Here is a 24,676-nt window from a genome sequence, read left to right as displayed (position 1 = left end):
GAGATGTTTTTGAGAAAGGAATTTGGTGTAATGCCATAGGCCTATGTTGGTGACCAGATCGAATAGGCTTAGTTATACATATAAAATATGCAAATGGTAGGCTATACCCATGTAGCCTATTAAAACAATTTCTATGAAAAATATATTTTTTTCCATTGAGTTTCACACTCTGACCCCCAAAAACCTTCTCACGACCAACCCCCACTTTGAGAACCACTAGCTCATCCGACCTGTGTTGACTGACAGTTTGCTGGTCCAATCAGAGGGCCAGCAAACTGACTGTTTAGACCATAACCCTCAAGTCAAGTCAAGTCCGAGTTTTGAGGCTCTAAGTCTATCCTCAAGTCATCCAATTTCTGACTGGAGTCAAACTCGAGTCCACACTGTTCATTTATACATCCAAAAATGTCTGTTCACACTGCAGGTAACATCCTGGTGATTGTGATAGTGGCGGCCACCAAGACCTTCCACTGCGTGACATCAGTGCTCATTATGAACCTGGCCATCAGTGACCTGTTGGTCGGGGTTGGGGTCATGCCCTTCATAGCTCTCTCCATCATGAACAACGGATGGGTCGACTCTACTGTAAGTCTGACCTGGGGCTTCTATTCATCTCTCTCTCTGTGTGTGTGTGTGTGTGTGTGTGTGTGTGTGTGTGTGTGTGTGTGTGTGTGTGTGTGTGTGTGTGTGTGTGTGTGTGTGTGTGTGTGTGTGTGTGTGTGTGTGTGTGTGTGTGTGTGTGTGTGTGTGTGTGTGTGTCATTGCTGTTATAGTGCCTCTAAGCAGTCATATAGTTAATCTGTAGTGTTTTAACTCACAATGTACCATAACCCAGGGGTGTTCCATAACCTAGGGGTGGACCTTAACCTAGGGGTGGACCTTAACCCAGGGGTGGACCTTAACCCAGGGGAGGACTATAACCCAGGGGTGTTCCATAACCCAGGGGTGGACCTTAACCCAGGGGAGGACTATAACCCAGGGGTGTACCATAACCCAGGGGTGGACCTTAACCCAGGGGTGTACCATAACCCAGGGGTGTTCCATAACCCAGGGGTGGACCTTAACCCAGGGGTGTACCATAACCCAGGGGTGTTCCATAACCCAGGGGTGTACCATGACCCAGGGTGGACCATATACCAGGGTGGACCATATCCCAGGGGTGTACCATAACCCAGGGGTGTTCCATAACCCAGGGGTGGACCTTAACCCAGGGGTGTACCATAACCCAGGGGTGTTCCATAACCCAGGGGTGTACCATGACCCAGGGTGGACCATATACCAGGGTGGACCATATCCCAGGGGTGTACCATAACCCAGGGGTGTACCATAACCCAGGGGTGTTCCATAACCCAGGGGTGTTCCGTAACCCAGGGGTGTTCCGTAACCCAGGGGAGGACCATGACCCAGGGGTGTACCATAACCCAGGGGTGTATCATAACCCAGGGGAGGACCATAACCCAGGGGAGGACCATAACCCAGGGGAGGACTATAACCGAGGGGAGTCCAACCCTCCTAATGGAGAGCTACTGGGTTGTCAGGCGGGTAACTCTCCAGAAGCAGGGTTGTCAGGCGGGTAACTCTCCTGGAGCAGGGTTGTCAGGTGGGTAACTCTCCTTGAGCAGGGTTGTCAGGCAGGTAACTCTCCAGGAGCAGGGTTGTCAGGCGGGTAACTCTCCAGGAGCAGGGTTGTCAGGCGGGTAACTCTCCTGGAGCAGGGTTGTCAGGCGGGTAACTCTCCTGGAGCAGGGTTGTCAGGCGGGTAACTCTCCTGGAGCAGGGTTGTCAGGCGGGTAACTCTCCTGGAGCAGGGTTGTCAGGCGGGTAACTCTCCTGGAGCAGGGTTGTCAGGCGGGTAACTCTCCTGGAGCAGGGTTGTCAGGTGGGTAACTCTCCTGGAGCAGGGTTGTCAGGCGGGTAACTCTCCAGAAGCAAGGTTGTCAGGTGGGTAACTCTCCTGGAGCAGGGTTGTCAGGCGGTAACTCTCCTGGAGCAAGGTTGTCAGGTGGGTAACTCTACAGAAGCAAGGTTGTCAGGTGGGTAACTCTCCTGGAGCAGGGTTGTCAGGCGGGTAACTCTCCAGAAGCAAGGTTGTCAGGTGGGTAACTCTCCTGGAGCAGGGTTGTCAGGCGGTAACTCTCCTGGAGCAAGGTTGTCAGGTGGGTAACTCTCCAGAAGCAAGGTTGTCAGGTGGGTAACTCTCCAGAAGCAAGGTTGTCAGGCGGTAACTCTCCTGGAGCAGGGTTGTCAGGTGGTAACTCTCCTGGAGCAGGGTTGTCATGCGGGTAACTCTCCTGGAGCAAGGTTGTCAGGTGGGTAACTCTCCAGAAGCAAGGTTGTCAGGTGGGTAACTCTCCAGAAGCAAGGTTGTCAGGTGGGTAACTCTCCTGGAGCAGGGTTGTCAGGCGGTAACTCTCCTGGAGCAAGGTTGTCAGGTGGGTAACTCTCCAGAAGCAAGGTTGTCAGGTGGGTAACTCTCCAGAAGCAAGGTTGTCAGGTGGGTAACTCTCCTGGAGCAGGGTTGTCAGGCGGTAACTCTCCTGGAGCAAGGTTGTCAGGTGGGTAACTCTCCAGAAGCAAGGTTGTCAGGTGGGTAACTCTCCAGAAGCAAGGTTGTCAGGCGGTAACTCTCCTGGAGCAGGGTTGTCAGGTGGTAACTCTCCTGGAGCAGGGTTGTCATGCGGGTAACTCTCCTGGAGCAGGGTTGTCAGGCGGGTAACTCTCCTGGAGCAGGGTTGTCATGCGGGTAACTCTCCTGGAGCAGGGTTGTCAGGCGGGTAACTCTCCTGGAGCAGGGTTGTCAGGCGGGTAACTCTCCTGGAGCAGGGTTGTCATGCGGGTAACTCTCCTGGAGCAGGGTTGTCAGGCAGGTAACTCTCCTGGAGCAGGGTTGTCAGGCGGGTAACTCTCCTGGAGCAGGGTTGTCAGGCGGGTAAATCTCCTGGAGCAGGGTTGTCAGGCGGGTAACTCTCCTGGAGCAGGGTTGTCATGCGGGTAACTCTCCTGGAGCAGGGTTGTCAGGCGGGTAACTCTCCTGGAGCAGGGTTGTCAGGTGGGTAACTCTCCTGGAGCAGGGTTGTCAGGTGGGTAACTCTCCTGGAGCAGGGCTGTCAGTGGCTGCCCATTCCATAACATTAGTGAGTCTTTCAAACATTTATTTGATCGTCTGTGTGTGAGAAATGTTTCTCATAACAGTGACTGGACTGGTTAATCTCATTCTCCTTACTTCTGTCTGCTAGGACCTGTGTCTGACTGGTTCATCTGTTTCTCCCTACCTTCTGTCTGCTAGGACCTGTGTCTGACTGGTTCATCTGTTTCTCCCTACCTTCTGTCTGCTAGGACCTGTGTCTGACTGGTTCATCTGTTTCTCCCTACCTTCTGTCTGCTAGGACCTGTGTCTGACTGGTTCATCTGTTTCTCCCTACCTCCTGTCTGCTAGGACCTGTGTCTGACTGGTTCATCTGTTTCTCCCTACCTCCTGTCTGCTAGGACCTGTGTCTGACTGGTTCATCTGTTTCTCCCTACCTTCTGTCTGCTAGGACCTGTGTCTGACTGGTTCATCTGTTTCTCCCTACCTCCTGTCTGCTAGGACCTGTGTCTGACTGGTTCATCTGTTTCTCCCTACCTCCTGTCTGCTAGGACCTGTGTCTGACTGGTTCATCTGTTTCTCCCTACCTTCTGTCTGCTAGGACCTGTGTCTGTATGTGGGGTACACCTCCTCAGTCTACTGTACAGCCTCAGTCCTGACCCTGGCAGCCATCGCCCTGGACCGCTACCACTCTATCATGGACTGTCTGCGCTACAGGTAATTCAATGATCCTGACTAACTACAAGACTATACATTTGAACCAACTAAAAGAGATCTAGACAAATGATACAGTGGCTTCAGAAAGTATTCCCAGGGGGTGTGAATACTTTCTGAAGGCACTGTACTACTAACTGAAGATCTAGACCAATCAGATCTAAACCTAGGACATCTCATTAGACTATAGATCTACACCAATCAGATCTAAACCTAGGACATCTCATTAGACTATAGATCTACACCAATCAGATCTAAACCTAGGACATCTCATTAGACTATAGATCTAGACCAATCAGATCTAAACCTAGGACATCTCATTAGACTATAGATCTAGACCAGTCAGATTTAAACCTAGGACATCTCATTAGACTATAGATCTACACCAATCAGATCTAAACCTAGGACATCTCATTAGACTATAGATCTAGACCAATCAGATCTAAACCTAGGACATCTCATTAGACTATAGATCTACACCAATCAGATCTAAACCTAGGACATCAAATTAGACTATAGATCTACACCAATCAGATCTAAACCTAGGACATCTCATTAGACTATAGATCTAGACCAATCAGATCTAAACCTAGGACATCTCATTAGACTATAGATCTACACCAATCAGATCTAAACCTAGGACATCTCATTAGACTATAGATCTACACCAATCAGATCTAAACCTAGGACATCTCATTAGACTATAGATCTAGACCAATCAGATCTAAACCTAGGACATCTCATTAGACTATAGATCTACACCAATCAGATCTAAACCTAGGACATCTCATTAGACTATAGATCTACACCAATAAGATCTAAACCTAGGACATCTCATTAGACTATAGATCTAGACCAATAAGATCTAAACCTAGGACATCTCATTAGACTATAGATCTAGATTAGAAACAGTTCAATCAAGCACAGACATTTCCTTCAGAAAATTTAACTTTTCTAGTTATTTTTATTATTATTCCAGTTCCCACTGTACCCTGTGGAGGAAGTGTGCTGTGGTGCTGTGGATCTGGCTCCAGGCCCTGGTCACCAGCTGTCCTCCTCTGCTGGGCTGGAGCACTGTGTCCTACATGGCTCCCATGTACAGGTTGGTGTGGGTTCGATTCCCGCTGGGGTCAAATATACTAACAATGTATGATCTCAAAATGCATGGCATGTACAGTGAGGGAAAAAAGTAAAAAATGTCAAAAATGTTATAAATTGATTAGCATTTTAATGAGGGAAATAAGTATTTGACACCTCTGCAAAACATGACTTAGTACTTGGTGGCAAAACCCTTGTTGGCAATCACAAAGGTCAGACGTTTCTTGTAGTTGGCCACCAGGTTTGCACACATCTCAGGAGGGATTTTGTCCCACTCCTCTTTGCAGATCTTCTCCAAGTCATTAAGGTTTCGAGGCTGACGTTTAGATACTCGAACCTTCATCTCCCTCCACAGATTTTCTATGGGATTAAGGTCTGGAGACTGGCTAGGCCACTCCAGGACCTTAATGTGCTTCTTCTTGAGCCACTCCTTTGTTGCCTTAGCCGTGTGTTTTGGGTCATTGTCATGCTGGAATACCCATCCGCGACCCATTTTCAATGCCCTGGCTGAGGGAAGAAGGTTCTCGCCCAAGATTTGACGGTACATGGCCCCGTCCATCGTCCCTTTGATGCAGTGAAGTTGTCCTGTCCCCTTAGCAGAAAAACACCCCCAAAGCATAATGTTTCCACCTCCATGTTTGACGGTGGGGATGGTGTTCTTGGGGTCATAGGCAGCATTCCTCCTCCTCCAAACACGGTGAGTTGAGTTGATGCCAAAGAGCTCCATGTTGGTCTCATCTGACCACAACACTTTCACACAGTTGTCCTCTGAATCATTCAGATATTCATTGGCAAACTTCAGACGGGCATGTATATGTGCTTTCTTGAGCAGGGGGACCTTGCAGGCGCTGCAGGATTTCAGTCCTTCACGGCGTAGTGTGTTACCAATTGTTTTCTTGATGACTATGGTCCCAGCTGCCTTGAGATCATTGACAAGATCCTCCCGTGTAGTTCTGGGCTGATTCCTCACCGTTCTCATGATCATTGCAACTCCACGATGTGAGATCTTGCATGGAGCCCCAGGCCGAGGGAGATTGACAGTTCTATTGTGTTTCTTCCATTTGCGAATAATCGCACCAACTGTTGTCACCTTCTCACCAAGCTGCTTGGCGATGGTCTTGTAGCCCATTCCAGCCTTGTGTAGGTCTACAATCTTGTCCCTGACATCCTTGGAGAGCTCTTTGGTCTTGGCCATGGTGGAGAGTTTGGAATCTGATTGATTGATTGCTTCTGTGGACAGGTGTCTTTTATACAGGTAACAAACTGAGATTAGGAGCACTCCCTTTAAGATTGTGCTCCTAATCTCAGCTCGTTATCTGTATAAAAGACACCTGGAAGCCAGAAATCTTTCTGATTGAGAGGGGGTCAAATCTTATTTCCCTCATTAAAATGCAAATCAATTTATAACATTTTTGACATGCGTTTTTCTGGATTTTTTTGTTGTTATTCTGTCTCTCACTGTTCAAATAAACCTACCATTAAAATTATAGACTGATCATTTCTTTGTCAGTGGGCAAACGTACAAAATCAGCAGGTGATCAAATACTTTTTTCCCTCACTGTAAGCACTAAAATGTACGTTTGCTTTAGATAAAAGAGTGCAATGCCCTTATTAATATGTAATATTTCCTGTGAGTACAATGTATCAATAATTGCTATTACTCATTCTTACAGTGTTGTGTAACAGTGAGAAATTCCAATACTTGTTAGACTGTACAGTACTTCCAGGACATGTTACAGTAATAAGGTCACTAATGTACTATTATTTCAGCTGTGCGGTGAACTGGAAGAGCAGTCCCAGCTACACAGCCTTCATGGCTGCCTTGTCCTTCCTCATGCCTGCTGCAGTTATCCTCTTCTGTTACGTCATCATCGTCCGTGTAGCCCGGAGCCACGCCAGGAGGATCCACACCCTGGAGGACCAGCTCCAGAGAAACACTGGAATGCCGAGCTCCTCCTTCCCGACCGAGATTACTTCTGAGCGGACGAGTCCGAGGTGTCTAGGTGCCCACGGTCCTTCCACCTCCAGGCTGGTGTATCATCTGAGTGGGCGGTTTGTATCGGAGACCCATGGAGAGGTTGGGGACGGGGTTCCTTCAGGGTCAGATCATACTGCTGGAGCTCCACAGACCTCCAGCCACCCAGGCTCTACCTCCAGCTCCAATGCTGCATCCCGGAGACTGTTCTCCTTCCTGGCCCAACACGCCCCCCATGGCCACCCCCATCCGCCCCACCAGAACTCCAACTCCAATCACCTCCATCACCACGGGGTTGTACGTCTCTTCCTGGTTATCTCCGTCTTCTTCCTGTGTTGGACTCCATATATAGGCGTAGCGCTAGTGCAGGCCACGGAGACCGCCCTATCGTGTAAGTCCTCCTTAGTCCCGCCCTCGGCGGTCACCTTCTCCTATTGGTTGGTTCTGTTGAACTCAGACATCAATCCTCTGCTGTATGCTCTGCTCAGTCAGAGGTTCCAGGGAGCTCTGCGGTGCCTGAAGCAGAAGATCAGAGTGCGCCTGGGGGGGAACGTGGTGGGGAGGGGGGGAGGCGAGACCAGGAGGGAGGGAGAGGGGAGGAGCAGTGAACCATGTGACCCATGTACTCTGACTTCCGTCCATCCCCGCCCCCAGTGGCCCCACCCCCATCCTGGCCTAGTATGTCCTGGACCTGGGTCAGACATCCACAACCCACCTGTAGGAGAGGGGCTGAGACGGGCCTACTGCTCTTCCGTCTTCACAGTCGACTCCAACTTCTCGGACAGCTCCAGGGAGCGTGTATGTGGTGTGTTCCGCCCCGGTAGCTCCGCCTCTTCCTCCACCTCCTCTGGATACTCCTCCTCCTCCTGCCACCTGTGGCAGGACTCAGTTGCAGGAGGTGGGGAGAGGAGTTCAAACAGGAGGTTGGAGTGCCTGCAGGTCCCCACCAGGACAGCAGAGGGCAGCAGTCTGCCGTTCTCTGCAGCCACCAGAGACAGACAGGCAACCTTCTTCTATGGACAGATCACAGTGAGGGTAGAGCATGATGTATGCTAGTCGGAACGGATTAAGATCTTTATGAACCTGTCGTTGAGCAAGGCACTTAACCCCTAATGAAACGTCTCCAGGAGTGCTGTACTATGACTTACCCTGCGCTCCAACCTCAGAGGACGTGGGGTAAAACAGAAGACTAACGGCTCGATTCAATCAGATCTGCTTTAGCCAACATCAGCATAGCAGTTGTTTTGATGGTGTCGGAGGCAGAACTGTGTTAGAGCTGTCAATTCCACAAGTGGCTCCTGGCATTATACCTATAGCAGACATTGCCATTGGCTGCAAGGAGTCTGATTAACAGAAATCCTATACAGTCTTGTTTACAAGTTTGAATACTGGAATGTGAGATGTGATCTACACCTTCATTAGGAACACTGGAATGTGAGATGTAATCTACACCTTCATTAGGATGATAGAAATTCCCCTTTTTATGGTTAAATTAGTATTTTATTTGAACGTAATTGTTTCTATTTAGCCTACACTTTCTGGTTCTGAACTTTTAATGTGAGTGTTGCTGGTGTGGCTTCTTGACAAGCAGCTGCTCCCCTATGTAAATGAAATCTGTTACATTGTCTAGTTCCTTTGTAAATGAAATCTGTTACACTGTCTAGTTCCTTTGTAAATGAAATCTGTTACATTGTCTAGTTCCTTTGTAAATGAAATCTGTTACATTGTCTAGTTCCTTTGTAAATTAAATCTGTTACATTGTCTAGTTCCTTTGTAAATGAAATCTGTTACACTGTCTAGTTCCTTTGTAAATGAAATCTGTTACATTGTCTAGTTCCTTTGTAAATGAAATCTGTTACACTGTCTAGTTCCTTTGTAAATGAAATCTGTTACATTGTCTAGTTCCTTTGTAAATTAAATCTGTTACACTGTCTATGTCACGTGTGATTCCTCACCGGCCTCTTGGTCACCAGGCTGCTCGTTAGGGCGCACACCTGTCACCATCGTTACGCGCACCTCCATCACTTCCCTGATTACCTTCCCTATATCTGTCACTCCCTTTGGTTCCTTCCCCAGGCGTCATTGTTTCTGTTCCAGTTTCATGTCTGTGTTGTTCGTGTTTCTTGTTTTGTATTATGTTTTCTTTTATTTATTAAATGATTCACTCCCTGAACTTGCTTCCTGACTCCCAGCCTATAGCAGACATTGTCATTGGCTGCAAGGAGTCTGATTAACAGAAATCCTATACAGTCTTGTTTACAAGTTTGAATACTGGAATGTGAGATGTAATCTACACCTTCATTATGAACACTAGAATGTGAGATGTAATCTACACCTTCATTAGGAACACTGGAATGTGAGATGTAATCTACACCTTCATTAGGAACACTGGAATGTGAGATGTAATCTACACCTTCATTAGGAACACTGGAATGTGAGATGTAATCTACACCTTCATTAGGAACACTGGAATGTGAGATGTAATCTACACCTCCATTAGGAACACTGGAATGTGAGATGTAATCTACACCTCCATTAGGAACACTGGAATGTGAGATGTAATCTACACCTTCATTAGGAACACTGGAATGTGAGATGTAATCTACACCTCCATTAGGAACACTGGAATGTGAGATGTAATCTACACCTCCATTAGGAACAGTCTGGTTCATTTGTCATTTGTTAAATCTGTTATACTTCCTAGTTCCTTTTGTAAATTAAATCTGTTATACTGCCAAGTTTCTTTGTAAATTAAATCTGTTATACTGCCTAGTTCCTTTGTAAATGAAATCTGTTTTACTGTCTAGTTCCTTTGTAAATTAAATCTGTTATATTGTCTAGTTCCTTTGTAAATTAAATCTGTTATACTGTCTAGTTCCTTTGTAAATTAAATCTGTTATATTGTCTAGTTCCTTTGTAAATTAAATCTGTTATATTGTCTAGTTCCTTTGTAAATTAAATCTGTTATATTGTCTAGTTCCTTTGTAAATTAAATCTGTTATATTGTCTAGTTACTTTGTAAATTAAATCTGTTATATTGTCTAGTTCCTTTGTAAATTAAATCTGTTATATTGTCTAGTTCCTTTGTAAATTAAATCTGTTATATTGTCTAGTTCCTTTGTATAGTTATTTCCTTTTCACATGTCCAACATATAGGGACAATTCAACACATTCTAAGACGCACATTGCAAATCCTGTAAAAAAAACTTCAGTGTGAGATACATATTTTATACTAATCCAGTAAACAAATAAATGTTTTCAAAAATAACATTTGTATATCGTACATGTGATGACACTTGTTGAAGAAGTAACTGATCTAACACACGGCGTCATCATGTAATCCAACCACGCTGTGTTCTTCTTCAGATGTGATAATCATATGTTGCATTTATTATTTCAGTGTAAAAGTCAGCTTCATTCCTTACAAAGGTTTACAGTTATGTCTAGCAATAATTCCAGAGGAATACAATATCATTATTATATTGTCATTACGAAGAATGACAATGGGAGATTACAGTGCTGATGTAGTACTTCTATTCAGGGTTGGCCTCAGTACCATTACAATTCAGCCAATTTAGGACTGCAATTCCAATTCCAAACTTCAATTAAAATGTTCCTCAATGCTTTTCAATGAGGAGAATTGGAATTACTTCCAGACTTGACTGAATTGAAATGGAACTGAGCCCAACCCTGTACTCTATTGCAGAACAAAAAGAATAGGCAGTGAAGTGAATGGACTGGACTGCTCAGTTATATCTGGTCATCTCTGCATGCTTGTTCTGTAGATGGCATGTCAGTCACTCGCTGTCCCTTCACAACAGTGGTCAAACTAAATGCAGAAATAGAAAAACATGTCCCTTTTTTAATAAGATGCATCACAGAGTTCGTTGAAGAAGGATGAGTGCAAGAAGAATGGTCGTTGTAGTGTGAGGCTGTGGCATGTCCAGTCTAATGGTGCCCCCCTCTGAAGAAATAGAAAAGATAGGTAGCACATGGTGAGTGTTGAGCAGTGGTCATGTATACATTCACAACAAGGCAGAGGTTCTGCCCACTTCCTGTTTGAAGCCGCGCCAACATTGTGGTCTGTGTTTTGCTGGGTTCGTTACCTCATCAGTAACCCTGAAGAGTCTTCACAGTGGTTAACATACCTTAGAAACATAATCAATGGAATAAATAAAAACAGTATCTGAAAGACAAAGCTGGATCCCACCACAGCCAGAACATGTCGTAGCAGATCTCCCTATGACTTCAATAGGACTTCCTTAATGGGGCCTCAACCAAAACGCCACAGCCAGAGTAGTAATTTATACCCACCCCTGGCTGTGCATCTTGGGATAAGGTTTGCACAGGAGACAACACCCTTACAGATAATCACTTGCAGTTTGATTTGTCCCCGTGTGTCATTAGCCTGATCCCAGATCTGGTTGTGCTCTTTCCAACTCCCAAGCCATGACAATTCTATAAGGAGTTGGTAAGAGGGCATAAACAGACTGGAACCCAGGCTAGTGTTGCTGCAACACTGGCTAACTGACAGAGTATACCACTATAGTACGTCTGCTTCACGACAAGGTGACTTTAAAGGTGGGAAATCTACCGACAGGTATCAAAGCAGAGGCTTAGTGGTGGCTAAGGAGGTTTATATGACGTTGAAATAATGCAAATGTGGCTGCTTGGTTAAGTTTGGCTGGTCTGGCGTGTCATGACTGAAGCCATGGGACTGAGCAGTGGGTGTCAGCCTGGAACCAGCTGGAGCTCTGGATCTGAGGGTGTCAGCCTGGAAGGTGTCAGCCTGGAACCAGCTGGAGCTCTGGATCTGAGGGTGTCAGCCTGGAACCAGCTGGAGCTCTGGATCTGAGGGTGTCAGCCTGGAACCAGCTGGAGCTCTGGATCTTAGGGTGTCAGCCTGGAACCAGCTGGAGCTCTGGATCTGAGGGTGTCAGCCTGGAACCAGCTGGAGCTCTGGATCTGACCTAAGGGGGAAGTGTATCACAGCAGGTGGCCAATCAGTGTGGCTGTAGATGGCTCTGGCTCTTCTCATTTGCTGGAGGCACAGCGAGACATTCCATGGCTCAGCTTGATAGTGAAAAGCCCAGACAGATTCCTTCACACCCTAACATCTACAGGCTCCTGAGCTGGAGGGCAACCAAAATGTGAATTAACGTCTAATCCCAAATCGTCCCCTTCCCCCTACCCTCTACCTCCTATGCAGTTGTGAAGATCTAAGAGAATTGAAAAGGTATAAGCAATATGGTGGAAATTCTGAGGACAATATGGAACCATTACCTTACTGATTATACCTATCTAATAGAGGACAATATGGAACCATTACCTTACTGATTATACCTACCTAATAGAGGACAATATGGAACCATTACCTTACTGATTATACCTATCTAATAGAGGACAATATGGAACCATTACCTTACTGATTATACCTATCAAATTTTTTCAGATCTACATGAACTGCCAAAGTAGTAGGGGCTAGGGTTTAGGGGGTAGGGTTTAGGGGCTAGGGTCTGTTTGGAATTGGGCTATGGAGATCTACAGTGCACTAAAGCCAGGTATTTGCCATTATGTTGACACCTGAGGGACAACCGGGACATGCCCACTAGAACTCCGTCTCTCCTAGTTTTCTTCTTCTTTGGATCTTGAAGGTTGATGGGAACATGGTGTTAAAGCCAGAAAGTCCATCATCAGTCTGACAAAAAAGGACAAAAAATTGAACAATTGTCTGTCAATCTATCCTTGTCTTTTGAAAAGCAAAGGCAAGTTCGCAAGTCTTCCCAGGCATGATGTAAATAAATGTATCAGTCCAATGGAATGACTTTGAGGTATTGCTAAATGACGTGAGCCCATGCACCAACTCTGATGACTTCTAAAATGGTGGAGGTCAAGTAGGAAATCATTGTTTGTTGATTGTGAAATGAACAAATATTGATATCAGTGCTTTTTGCAGTGAAATGAAAAGGTCTTGAACAGACCCAGACTGACCGACAGACCAACAGAAAGGTTTCCAGGCAGAAACTAGTGAGAGGGAAGGGGAAGAGAGAGAGAGGGCGGAGGGCAGAGGGCGACCATGCAGGTCATCATGGCAATCAAGTGTCCAAGGTGGACTGTGTGTGTGTGTGTGTGTGTGTGTGTGTGTGTGTGTGTGTGTGTGTGTGTGTGTGTGTGTGTGTGTGTGTGTGTGTGTGTGTGTGTGTGTGTGTGTGTGTGTGTGTGTGTGTGTGTGTGTGTGTGTGTGTGTGTGTGTGCACACTGTGTACACTGTGTACACTGTATGTGTGTCTGTATCTGTCCATCTGTTCATTCATCCATCGGTGTGCGTGTTTGCCGCTGTCTGTTTCAGTGTGTCCGCCCGTCCATCCCTCCACATTTAACGGTGGTCAGTGTGTAAAGGTAGACATGGAGGTCCTTGCTCTCCTGCTCCAGTTGAGGCTGGACCCGGGCCCTGCCTCCTCCTCGGCTGGTTCCTCCCGTTTACTCTGCAGCTTAGCGTGGAGCTGGATGAAACACTGGTCCCAGTCCTCTGGAAGCAGCAACATCAGGAAGCCCAGGCAGATGATCAACACGGCGATCAGACGAACTGCGTTGAAGTGGATCTCACACGTGTACAGGTCAACCACTGGAACATAACAAGGGGTTATATTACCTAAAACTTAACCAATGATCAGGCCTTCATAACATAACGCTGACAGAAGTGATACAACATTAACACAAACAGGTCCACAACACAACACATCAATGTGAATCAACACTAGAGGAGAGGGGAAGTTGAGTCAAAGGGGGAAGTTGAGACACCCTTGTTTCACTCAGGGTAAGTTGTGCCAAGAGACCACTTTTTTTTTGGACAAGCTATGTTTTCAAAACTGTAATGTTTACATGAATTCTGATTATTTCCAGGGAAATAGGAACGTTAACCAGTGAGGCCGGGATTCAATTTCATCGCGGATTATAGGCATTGCGGCTTTTAAAAGCAATTTCCCGATTGAACCGACATATGCAGTGTTTACCGTGAATGGGATCTCTGCGAACATTACCTTTAAAAGCCACAACTTCTATAATTGAATCCCGGCCTGAGTTAAGGTTGTTCCACTGGATGGGATAAATATCTGGAGAAAAGGACACAGTAGAGTTGGAGGAGAAGGAGCAGAGACTTACGGGCATTGACAGGGACACTCAGGACGATGCCCAGGGAGATTAATGTGGGGTACGTGATGGCAATGCCAAAGTTCACCAGGATATTGAAAGCTGTGGAGGAGAAAAAGTTCAACTTTACTTATTAACTACAACTATTTTACTCACAGTCAAAAAGAGGAACTAGTCAGCAAGTAAAAGGCAACTTTTCAATGCAGCTCAATGACTAAATTAATTGGGTGGGCGGGAGGGGGGGTTTGCATCAGTCTCCACACTGGTTACAGGTTTGCATCAGTCTCTACACTAGTTGCAGGTTTGCATCAGTCTCTACACTGGTTGCAGGTTTGCATCTGTCTCCACACTGGTTGCAGGTTTGCATCAGTCTCTACACTGGTTGCAGGTTTGCATCAGTCTCTACACTGGTTGCAGGTTTGCATCAGTCTCTACACTGGTTGCAGGTTTGCATCAGTCTCTACACTGGTTGCAGGTTTGCATCAGTCTCTACACTGGTTGCAGGTTTGCATCGGTCTCTACACTGGTTGCAGGTTTGCATCAGTCTCTACACTGGTTGCAGGTTTGCATCAGTCTCCACACTGGTTGAGGTTTGCATCAGTCTCTACACTGGTTGCAGGTTTGCATCAGTCTCTACACTGGTTGAGGTTTGCATCAGTCTCTACACTAGTTGAGGTTTGCATCAGTCTCCACACTAGTTGAGGTTTGCATCAGTCTCTACACTGGTTGCAGGTTTGCATCAGTCTCTACACTGGTTGCAGTCTCTACACTGGTTGCAGGTTTGCATCAGTCTCTACACTGGTTGCAGGTTTGCATCAGTCTCTACACTGGTTGCAGGTTTGCATCAGTCTCTACACTGGTTGCAGGTTTGCATCAGTCTCTACACTGGTTGCAGGTTTGCATCTGTCTCCACACTGGTTGCAGGTTTGCATCAGTCTCTACACTGGTTGCAGGTTTGCATCAGTCTCTACACTGGTTGCAGGTTTGCATCTGTCTCCACACTGGTTGCAGTTTTGCATCAGTCTCTACACTGGTTGCAGGTTTGCATCAGTCTCTACACTGGTTGCAGGTTTGCATCAGTCTCTACACTAGTTGCAGGTTTGCATCAGTCTCTACACTGGTTGCAGGTTTGCATCAGCCTCCACACTGAAAGTGATCTACAGAAGTCAGTGCTTACCAAAGAGCAGGCCTGCTACCCCACAGAGGTATAACCAGGGGATGTCCTCAAGAGAACCAAAGTATTCCACATGGGTGAAGTACAGGATGACTGGCACAAAGCTGATGAACACAAAATTAGCCCCGCCGACGATCGTCAGAAAGAGCGCTGCCTCCCCAAACTTGGCACTGCCCAGGACCATTTTAAAGAGCACCTGTGGAGAGAGAGAGAGAAAGAAAGAGACAAATAAAATAAAATTGTACTGGTCACATGCGCCAAATATAACAGGTGTAGAACTTACCATTAAATGCTTACTTACAAGCCCTTAACCAACAATGCAGTTGAAGAAATAGAGTTAAGAAAATATTTACTAAATAAACTAAAGTTTAAAAAAAGTATTAAATCAAAAAGTAACACAAGAAAATGACATAACAATAACAAGGGTATATACAGGGGATACCGGTACCGAGTCAATGTGGAGGCTATATACAGGGGGTACCGGTACCGAGTCAATGTGGAGGATATATACAGGGGGTACCGGTACCGAGTCAATGTGGAGGCTATATACAGGGGATACCGGTACCGAGTCAATGTGCGGGGGTACAGGTTAGTCGAGGTCATTTGTAAAGTGACTATGCATAGATAATAAACAGCGAGTAGCAGCAGTGTAAAAACAAAGAGGGGACCGTGATCCAGGGGGGAGAGGAAAGGGATAGAGGAGAGTGATAGGAGGGGGGGGGGGGGTTGATTTATCAGGTACTGTAGGTACCTCATACATTCACCCCCCTTTCCTCCCCCTTAACGAGAACATGCGGGCAGACCAAAGAGAGCGGGAGTACCTGCCAACCGTCTCCCTGGCCTGGCACTCTGCCACCGCTGTCTGTTGACCACATTAGGCCATTGTGACAGCAGGGCAGGAGACGCCACAGAGCAGCCATATTATAGAACAGGAGACGCCACAGAGCAGCCATATTATAGAACAGGAGACACCACAGAGCAGCCATATTATAGAACAGGAGACACCACAGAACAGCCATATCATGGAACAGGAGACACCACAGAACAGCTATATCATAGAACAGGAGACACCACAGAACAGCCATATTATAGAACAGGAGACACCACAGAGCAGCCATATTATAGAACAGGAGACACCACAGAACAGCCATATTATAGAACAGGAGACACCACAGAGCAGCCATATTATAGAACAGGAGACACCACAGAACAGCCATATTATAGAACAGGAGACACCACAGAACAGCCATATTATAGAACAGGAGACACCACAGAGCAGCCATATTATAGAACAGGAGACACCACAGAACAGCCATATCATGGAACAGGAGACACCACAGAACAGCTATATCATAGAACAGGAGACACCACAGAACAGCCATATCATGGAACAGGAGACACCACAGAGCAGCCATATTATAGAACAGGAGACACCACAGAGCAGCCATATTATAGAACAGGAGACACCACAGAGCAGCCATATTATAGAACAGGAGACACCACAGAGCAGCCATATTATAGAACAGGAGACACCACAGAACAGCCATATTATAGAACAGGAGACACCACAGAACAGCCATATTATAGAACAGGAGACACCACAGAACAGCCATATCATGGAACAGGAGACACCACAGAACAGCTATATCATAGAACAGGAGACACCACAGAACAGCCATATTATAGAACAGGAGACACCACAGAACAGCCATATTATAGAACAGGAGACGCCACAGAGCAGCTATATCATAGAACAGGAGACACCACAGAACAGCCATATTATAGAACAGGAGACACCACAGAACAGCCATATTATAGAACAGGAGACACCACAGAACAGCCATATCATGGAACAGGAGACACCACAGAACAGCTATATCATAGAACAGGAGACACCACAGAACAGCCATATTATAGAACAGGAGACACCACAGAGCAGCCATATTATAGAACAGGAGACACCACAGAACAGCCATATTATAGAACAGGAGACACCACAGAGCAGCCATATTATAGAACAGGAGACACCACAGAACAGCCATATTATAGAACAGGAGACACCACAGAGCAGCCATATTATAGAACAGGAGACACCACAGAGCAGCCATATTATAGAACAGGAGACACCACAGAACAGCCATATCATGGAACAGGAGACACCACAGAACAGCTATATCATAGAACAGGAGACACCACAGAACAGCCATATCATGGAACAGGAGACACCACAGAACAGCCATATTATAGAACAGGAAACACCACAGAGCAGCCATATTATAGAACAGGAGACACCGCAGAGCAGCCATATTATAGAACAGGAGACACCACAGAACAGCTATATTATAGAACAGGAGACACCACAGAGCAGCCATATTATAGAACAGGAGACACCACAGAACAGCCATATTATAGAACAGGAGACACCACAGAGCAGCCATATTATAGAACAGGAGACACCACAGAGCAGCCATATTATAGAACAGGAGATGCCACAGAACAGCCATATTATATAACCATCAACCCATCTTTGTGTCTGTCTGTTCCCCACAGGCAGTCATTATATATACCAGTGTTTCCCAAACTCGGTCCTGGGGACCTTAAGGGGGGCACGTTTTGGTTTTTGCCCTAGCACTACACAGCTGATTCAAATAATCAAAGCTTGATGATGAGTTCATTATTTGAATCAGCTGTGTAGTTCTAGGGAAACGTGTTTTGGCAACAATGATATACTGTATATCCATCCGTCCGCCCGCCCGTCCGTCTGCCTGCCTGTCTGTCTGTCTTTCTGTCTGCCTGTCTGTCTGTCCAACTTGGCTATATATCTGGCCATCATACTGACACTGAACGTCAGGTTCTGGAGGCCTATCAGTGTACAAACACCCAAGTACATACCACACATCCATCCATATGTCCCTTCAGAATCTATAAGGATCTGCCTGTCACAGTCTGAACATCATGTACTGCAGGTCTATCAGATGAAACACCCAAGTACATACCATAATTAATTTAGCCCAGCCCAGATGTTTTAGAATGCTTCATAGTATTTCATAACATCCAATCTAGTCTCCTGTTACCTGATTATATAAGGAACAAATCTTAGGAGACTCACGAGCCTGTCCCTGTATGCACAAAGACTCCTTACATGAGACCTAACGTTGCTCCTAATCTGTATCTCATAAAGGAGGATGTTTGGGTGATTTATTCTTCATCTCATTGAAGGAGAAAAGAAAAATGGAGACACATAAAAGATCTCAGAACTGACACACTTCCTTCTAACCACAAAGAATAACCATGTATTTATTCCTTCTAACCACAAAGAATAACCATGTATTTATTCCTTCTAACCACAAAGAATAACCATGTATTTATTCCTTCTAACCACAAAGAATAACCATGTATTTATTCCTTCTAACCACAAAGAATAACCATGTATTTATTCCTTCTAACCACAAAGAATAACCATGTATTTATTCCTTCTAACCACAAAGAATAACCATGTATTTATTCCTTCTAACCACAAAGAATAACCATGTATTTATTCCTTCTAACCACAAAGAATAACCATGTATTTATTCCTTCTAACCACAAAGAATAACCATGTATTTATTCCTTCTAACCACAAAGAATAACCATGTATTTATTCCTTCTAACCACAAAGGATGAGGTGTTCCGTTGATTCTGTCCTTTAAGAGAAGACTGTACCATGTCTCACAGTTAAGCAAACAACTGCGTCCTGTGTGTGTGCGCTCGTGTGTGTGTTCGTGCGGGCGCGTGTGAATGTGTGTATTTGTGTGTGTGTTTGTTCATAGAGTAGAGAAGTACCTTGTAGAGTGCAGACGTTGAAGCGGAGGCCACAACGAAGGTGACTCCCATGACAGAGTGGCTGTGGAAACCGTCAGCGTACGTCATCATCACGATGCCAGCGATGGCAAAGATGGCCGCCACGATCTGCACAGGGAAAGGTGGAGAGGACATATTACAATATATACCACTTAGCAGGTTTTTTTAAGGACTGGGGCACTGCTTACATTATATTGGATAGGATAGTGTAGAAGGAGGAAGAGGAGGGTTGAACTGGGATGTGGACATGAAGCTACTATATGGTTAGGGTAAAGGTTGAATTGTTTCACTTTGAATTCAATCTGAATATATTCATAGTGTGAAACTAGATGAATCTCAACTGCAGTTCAATCTACCATAAATACATTTTACTACTTAGAAAGAAGAGTCACTGTTGACTTGACACACCAGGATCCACTTCTGATGTACTTTTACACTGGTTTCAGAGCATCAATCAGACTTGACACACCAGGATCCACTTCTGATGTACTGTTAGACTGGTCTGAGATCAGACCATCAAACAGTAAGTACTGAATGTGTCCCAAATGACACCCTATTCCCCTGGGCCCTGGTCACAAGTAGTGCACTATAAAGGGAAAATGGTGTAATTTGGGACACAGCCTAAGACAGGTAGTAAAACCTGGAGCAGCCTTGAGCCCAGCCAGGCTGGTAAGTTACTGTCGGAGAACTTACAGTGGCACTGAACAGATTCTCGCCCCAAAGGCCTTGTGTGTGTGTGTGTGTCAGAGTGACAGAGTTTGTGTTTGTGCGTGTGTGTATATGTTTGCCCCTGACTTTCACTTTCCCCTCCCTTTCCTCCAGCCGTTCCCCCTTCCTTTCCTCCAGTCAATTCCCCCTTCCTTTCCTTCAGCCGTTCCCTCTTCCTTTCCTCCAGTCATTCCCCCTCCCTTTCCTCCAGTCGTTCCCCCTTCCTTTCCTCCAGTCATTCCCCCTTCCTTTCCTCCAGTCATTCCCACTGCCTTTCCTCCAGCCGTTCGCCCTTCCTTTCCATCAGCCGTTCCCCCTCCCTTTCCTCCAGCCGTTCCCCCTTCCTTTCCTCCAGTCATTCCCCCTCCCTTTCCTCCAGTCGTTCCCCCTTCCTTTCCTCCAGCCGTTCCCTCTTCCTTTCCTCCAGTCATTCCCCCTGCCTTTCCTCCAGTCATTCCCCCGGCCTTTCCTTCAGCTGTTCCCCCTTTCTTTCCTCCAGTCATTCCCCCTGCTTTTCCTCCAGTCATTCCCTCTGCCTTTCCTCCAGTCATTCCCCCTGCCTTTCCTTCAGCCGTTCCCCCTTCCTTTCCTTCAGCCGTTCCCTCCCACAGTAATGTCTGTTACTGGTGTAATGGTGAACACAATGCAAAGACACACACAACCACCTGCACAAACACAAACACAGTCATGATAATCATATACTATCTGGTCCAGGGCCCAGTGCTTTCCAATCAGCAAAGACAGTCTCCCATACAGGAAAGGATTGATGGGCTGTGTGTGTGTGTGTGTGTGTGTGTGTGTGTGTGTGTGTGTGTGTGTGCGTGCGTGCGTGCGTGCGTGCGTGCGTGCGTGCGTGCGTGTGTGCGTGCGTGCGTGTAATGACTAGGGACTTGGCTTGGGCCAGTGGAGTGGATTAGCACTGCATTAGAGAGGTGTCAGGAAGATAAATGGTTATGCCTGGTGCTTCATTTGTAAATCGGGAGATGCCGGAACAAAAAGTGAGCGTTAGAGTGGGGTGAGTTGGGGGGCTCTGAGGTACCGGAACGAATGAAAACATTTTAAAAAAGGTGCCGGATCCTGTTCTGGCAGGATGTGGCTCAAATTAAGCACTGGTTACGCCTGGACAGAGCCAAGGGGTACAATGGGTAAACCCCCCCACCCCACCCCTCTCTCTCTCTCTCTCTCTCTCTCACTCTCAGCATCTCTCTCTCTCTCTCTCTCTCTCTCTCTCTCACCCTCTCTTTCTCTCACCCTGTTTCTCTCTCTCTCTTTCTGCAGTGCAGGCTGCCTGCCTTTCAGTCACCTCTCTAGCTACATAAAAAATAGAATGAACTGCCAGGTCAACCCATTACGCAACGTTGACTTGAATGGGGATGTCCATTCTCTAGAAACGCCAGCTATGTCAGTCACATAGAAATACAATGACTAGGGACAACGCGCCTCATACCATGGCAATTTGACTGGAAGACCCATGGGTATACTCAATATGGCTGACATGGTAATTCTATTCAGGGGCGCAACTTTCGTTTTTTTTAATCCTTTCGGATAAACACCCCAAACAGCCAACCTACCCAGTGAAAGTTGCGCCCCTGAATACATTTCTATGGTCAGTTACCTCTCTACAGAGATTTGTTTCTCTGAGAAAGCTTGCTGCTTTGCTGCTTGGTTTCCTGGGACATGGACCCCTCAGTGATTGGACACGGCAATTTGTTTTCCTTTCTCACACACTGCTGCGTCAGCAAACCCAAGGTCAGGGAATGGGGAAATGGACCAAGACTGGGTCTGGGCTCTGCTGAGGCAGTCCGTCACTCCCACCACAACACCACAACACCAGGCCACACTCACAGAAGACCTTTAACCCTAAGGGCTTTTCCTAGTTCAATAAAGGTTCAATGAAAAGACAAAACTCCAGCTGAGAAATGTGTGTGTGACTGATTGGGTTAGAACCTGGGTGGGTCTCGTGTGCTAGCTTGCTGAGCTAAAGCCTAGGCAAGGTTACTCTCACACCTCTCCATAACAACCTAAAACTACAGGAGAGAGATACAGGACTCTGAGATACAATATACTCAGAGATATACAGGTAACTGCCAAAATAAAGGAAACACTTGAGTAAATGAGGGATACAAAGTGTATTGAAAGCAGGTGCTTCAACTCAGGTGTGGTTCCTGAGTTAATTAAGCATCGTGTTTAGGGCCATTACTTTGGCCAGTATTTTGTCTACCATGGCTATGCCCCCACAGGATGACAACGCCCCCATCCACAGGGCCCGAGTGGTCACTGAAAGGTGAACATGAAAACGATGTAAACCGTATGCCATGGCCGTCTCAGCCACCAGATCTCATCCCAAATGAACACTTACGGGAGATTCTGGAGCAGGCGCCTGAGACAGCGTTTCCCACCATCAACAAATCACCAAATGATGTAGTTTCTCGTGGAGGAATGGTGTCACATCCCTCCAATAGAACTCCAGACAATTGTAGAATCTATGCCAAGACGCATTGAAGCTGTTCTGGCTCATTGTGGTCCGACGCCCTGTTAAGACACTTTATGTTGGTGTTTCCTTTATTTTGGCAGTTACCTGTACATGCAGTGCATTCGGAAAGTACTCAGACCTCTTGACTTTTTCCACATTTTGTTACGTTACAGCCTTATTCTAAAATAGATTCAATTATTTTTTGCAATGCAATAATTAACCATGTCTATGTGTAGATTAGAATAAAGGCTGTAACACAACAAACTGTAGAATAAGTCAAGGGGTATGAATACTTTCTGAAGGCACTGTAGGTACAGTATGGGAGAGATGCCATCCCTTATATACCATTCTCCTACTGACAGCTATCCACCCACCTCACCCATGAAATAGCCCAAGCTAAGTACCAGAACACTGTCATACTTCAAAGGGATGATTGGATTCTCCCCAGCCTCTCCCCCTCGTATCCTCTCCCCTTCTCTCTTCATTTTCATATGAAGGAAAGCCCATCCAAGATCCTCCGCATTACTGCAGACATCAAAACACTGCAATACCCATCAACAGTCAGAGAGAGAGAGTAAGAGAGAGAGAGGGAAGACAGGAGGGAGGAGGGAGAGAGGAGAGACAGAGAGGGAGAGAGAATTAGATAGAGGGAGAGAGAGAGCAAGAGAGAGAGAGAGAAAGAGAGAGGAGTCATGGGGGAGAGATGGGGGAGAGAGAGGGAGAGAAAGACGGGGAGAGTGAGAGAGTGGGAGAGAGGGAGAGAGAGAAAGAAAGAGAGAAAGAGAGAGAGAGAGAGAGAGAGAGAGAGAAAAAGAAAGAAATGGGAGGATTACTCAGAGCTTTCATCACAGACGGGGGTAGTGAGGGATAATGACAGGAGGGAGAGAGTGAGAGAGTGAGAGAGTGAGTGAGTGAGTGAGTGAGTGAGTGAGTGAGTGAGTGAGTGAGTAAGCGAGTGAGTGGGAGAGTGAGAGAGAGAGAGAGAGAGAGAGAGAGAGAGAGAGAGAGAGAGAGAGAGAGAGAGAGAGAGAGAGAGAGAGAGAGAGAGAGAGAGAGAGAGAGAGAGAGACATTCTGATTAGGTGTTTTCCTTCCAGATCTTCCCTCCAGTTATTCACACAAACAGTACATACATACACACATTCATTCATTTATCCGGATTAGTCACAGTGAGATCAAACATATTTTGCAAGAGAGACCTGAACTTGTATTTATAAAACGTATTTTAATTTTTAATTTTTTGTTATTAAACCTTTATTTAACCAGGAAGGGCTCATTGAGATTTAAAATCTATTTTTCAAGAGCGTCCTTGCCAAGATAGGCAGCACCAAGTCATTACAAAAATTACAGACAAACAACATGAAAAATGTCAAGTAATCTAGTAAAAAGCATAGAATTCACAAGAGTATAACAAAATCAAAAACAGCAAATTAAAAAGATTGACAGGTCAGGGAATCAGTCTCAAGATCATTCATCGGTGATTTAAAAATACCAATCGGGACAAGTTCTTCCAGTTTAAAAGTATTTTGTAAGGCGTTCCAAGACGATGAATACATATAAGAGGGCTGATCTAGGATCAGTTTGACCATTGAGATCATAATGAATACGATTATATGACCAGGGGGACCTGATGCTAAATCAGTCTTTCTACTCTGAATACGGGGACTGCCTGGGACCTAGTTAGGGAGGTCTAAATGTAGGCTACGGGTTCATCGGGACAGAGGTCTGTGTGGGACATCATTTTTGGTACCGTGACTTTTTGTCTGGGCTGCTTCAAATGAGTTTGAGCCCACTCCTGTGAGATTGCATACTGCAATACAACTATTATACAATAATTTGCGGTAATAAAATAATATTTTTATCCCGAATTTGTCTGGGTGGGTTCCGCCGGTGTACAACAATCTTTAAGTCATACCACAGGCTCTCAATTGGATTGAGGTCTGGGCTTTTCCAAGACATTTAAATGTTTCCCCTTAAACCACTCGAGTGTTGCTTTAGCAGTATGCTTAGGGTCATTGTCCTGCTGGAAGGTGAACCTCCGTCCCAGTCTCAAATCTCTGGAAAACTGAAACAGGTTTCCCTCAAGAATTTCCTTCAATTCTGACCAGTTTCCCAGTCCCTGGCGATTAAAAATATCCCCACAGCATGATGCTGCCACCACCATGCTTCACTGTGGGGATGGTATACTTGTGGTGATGAGAGGTGTTGGGTTTGCGCCAGACATAGCGTTTTCCTTGATGGCCAAAAAGCTAAATTTTAGTCTCAACTGACCAGAGTACCTTCTTCCATATGTTTGGGGAGTCTCCCACATGCCATTTGGCAAACACCAAACGTGTTTGCTTATTTCTTTCTTTAAGCAATGGCTTTTTTCTGGCCACTCTTCGTTGAATTAATGGTGCTCCGTGTGATGTTCAAAGTTTCTGATATTTTTTTATAACCCAACCCTGATCTGTACTTCTCC

At 45.9% G+C, this 24,676-nt stretch overlaps 2 protein-coding genes across 3 annotated transcripts in view; one reads left to right on the top strand and one right to left on the bottom strand.

The window, feature by feature from the left end:
* The window catches only part of LOC139571508 (5-hydroxytryptamine receptor 1D), a 22,525-nt gene extending 14,196 nt beyond the window's left edge, over positions 1–8,329 (top strand). Inside the window, exons 2-5 of the mRNA XM_071394445.1 lie at positions 425–585; positions 3,687–3,802; positions 4,779–4,901; positions 6,668–8,329. Coding sequence (XP_071250546.1) covers positions 425–585; positions 3,687–3,802; positions 4,779–4,901; positions 6,668–7,928 — 1,661 coding nt within the window. The 3' untranslated portion in view covers positions 7,929–8,329. The remainder of the gene's footprint in view (positions 1–424; positions 586–3,686; positions 3,803–4,778; positions 4,902–6,667) is intronic.
* A 1,755-nt stretch (positions 8,330–10,084) lies between these two features.
* Positions 10,085–24,676, bottom strand: part of slc35f3b (solute carrier family 35 member F3b) — a 190,940-nt gene continuing 176,348 nt past the window's right edge. For both annotated transcript variants that reach the window (XM_071394442.1, XM_071394443.1), the window contains 4 exons: positions 19,018–19,143; positions 15,199–15,391; positions 14,034–14,123; positions 10,085–13,497 (listed from right to left, as the gene is read on the bottom strand). In XM_071394442.1, coding sequence (XP_071250543.1) covers positions 13,259–13,497; positions 14,034–14,123; positions 15,199–15,391; positions 19,018–19,143 — 648 coding nt within the window. In that variant the 3' untranslated portion in view covers positions 10,085–13,258. The remainder of the gene's footprint in view (positions 13,498–14,033; positions 14,124–15,198; positions 15,392–19,017; positions 19,144–24,676) is intronic.

The sequence above is a fragment of the Salvelinus alpinus genome, chromosome 3, assembly GCF_045679555.1.
Source record: "Salvelinus alpinus chromosome 3, SLU_Salpinus.1, whole genome shotgun sequence".
Taxonomy (NCBI): Eukaryota; Metazoa; Chordata; class Actinopteri; order Salmoniformes; family Salmonidae; genus Salvelinus; species Salvelinus alpinus.
The sequence above is the reverse complement of the archived record's forward strand: the minus strand, read 5'-3'. Positions and strand labels throughout refer to the sequence as shown.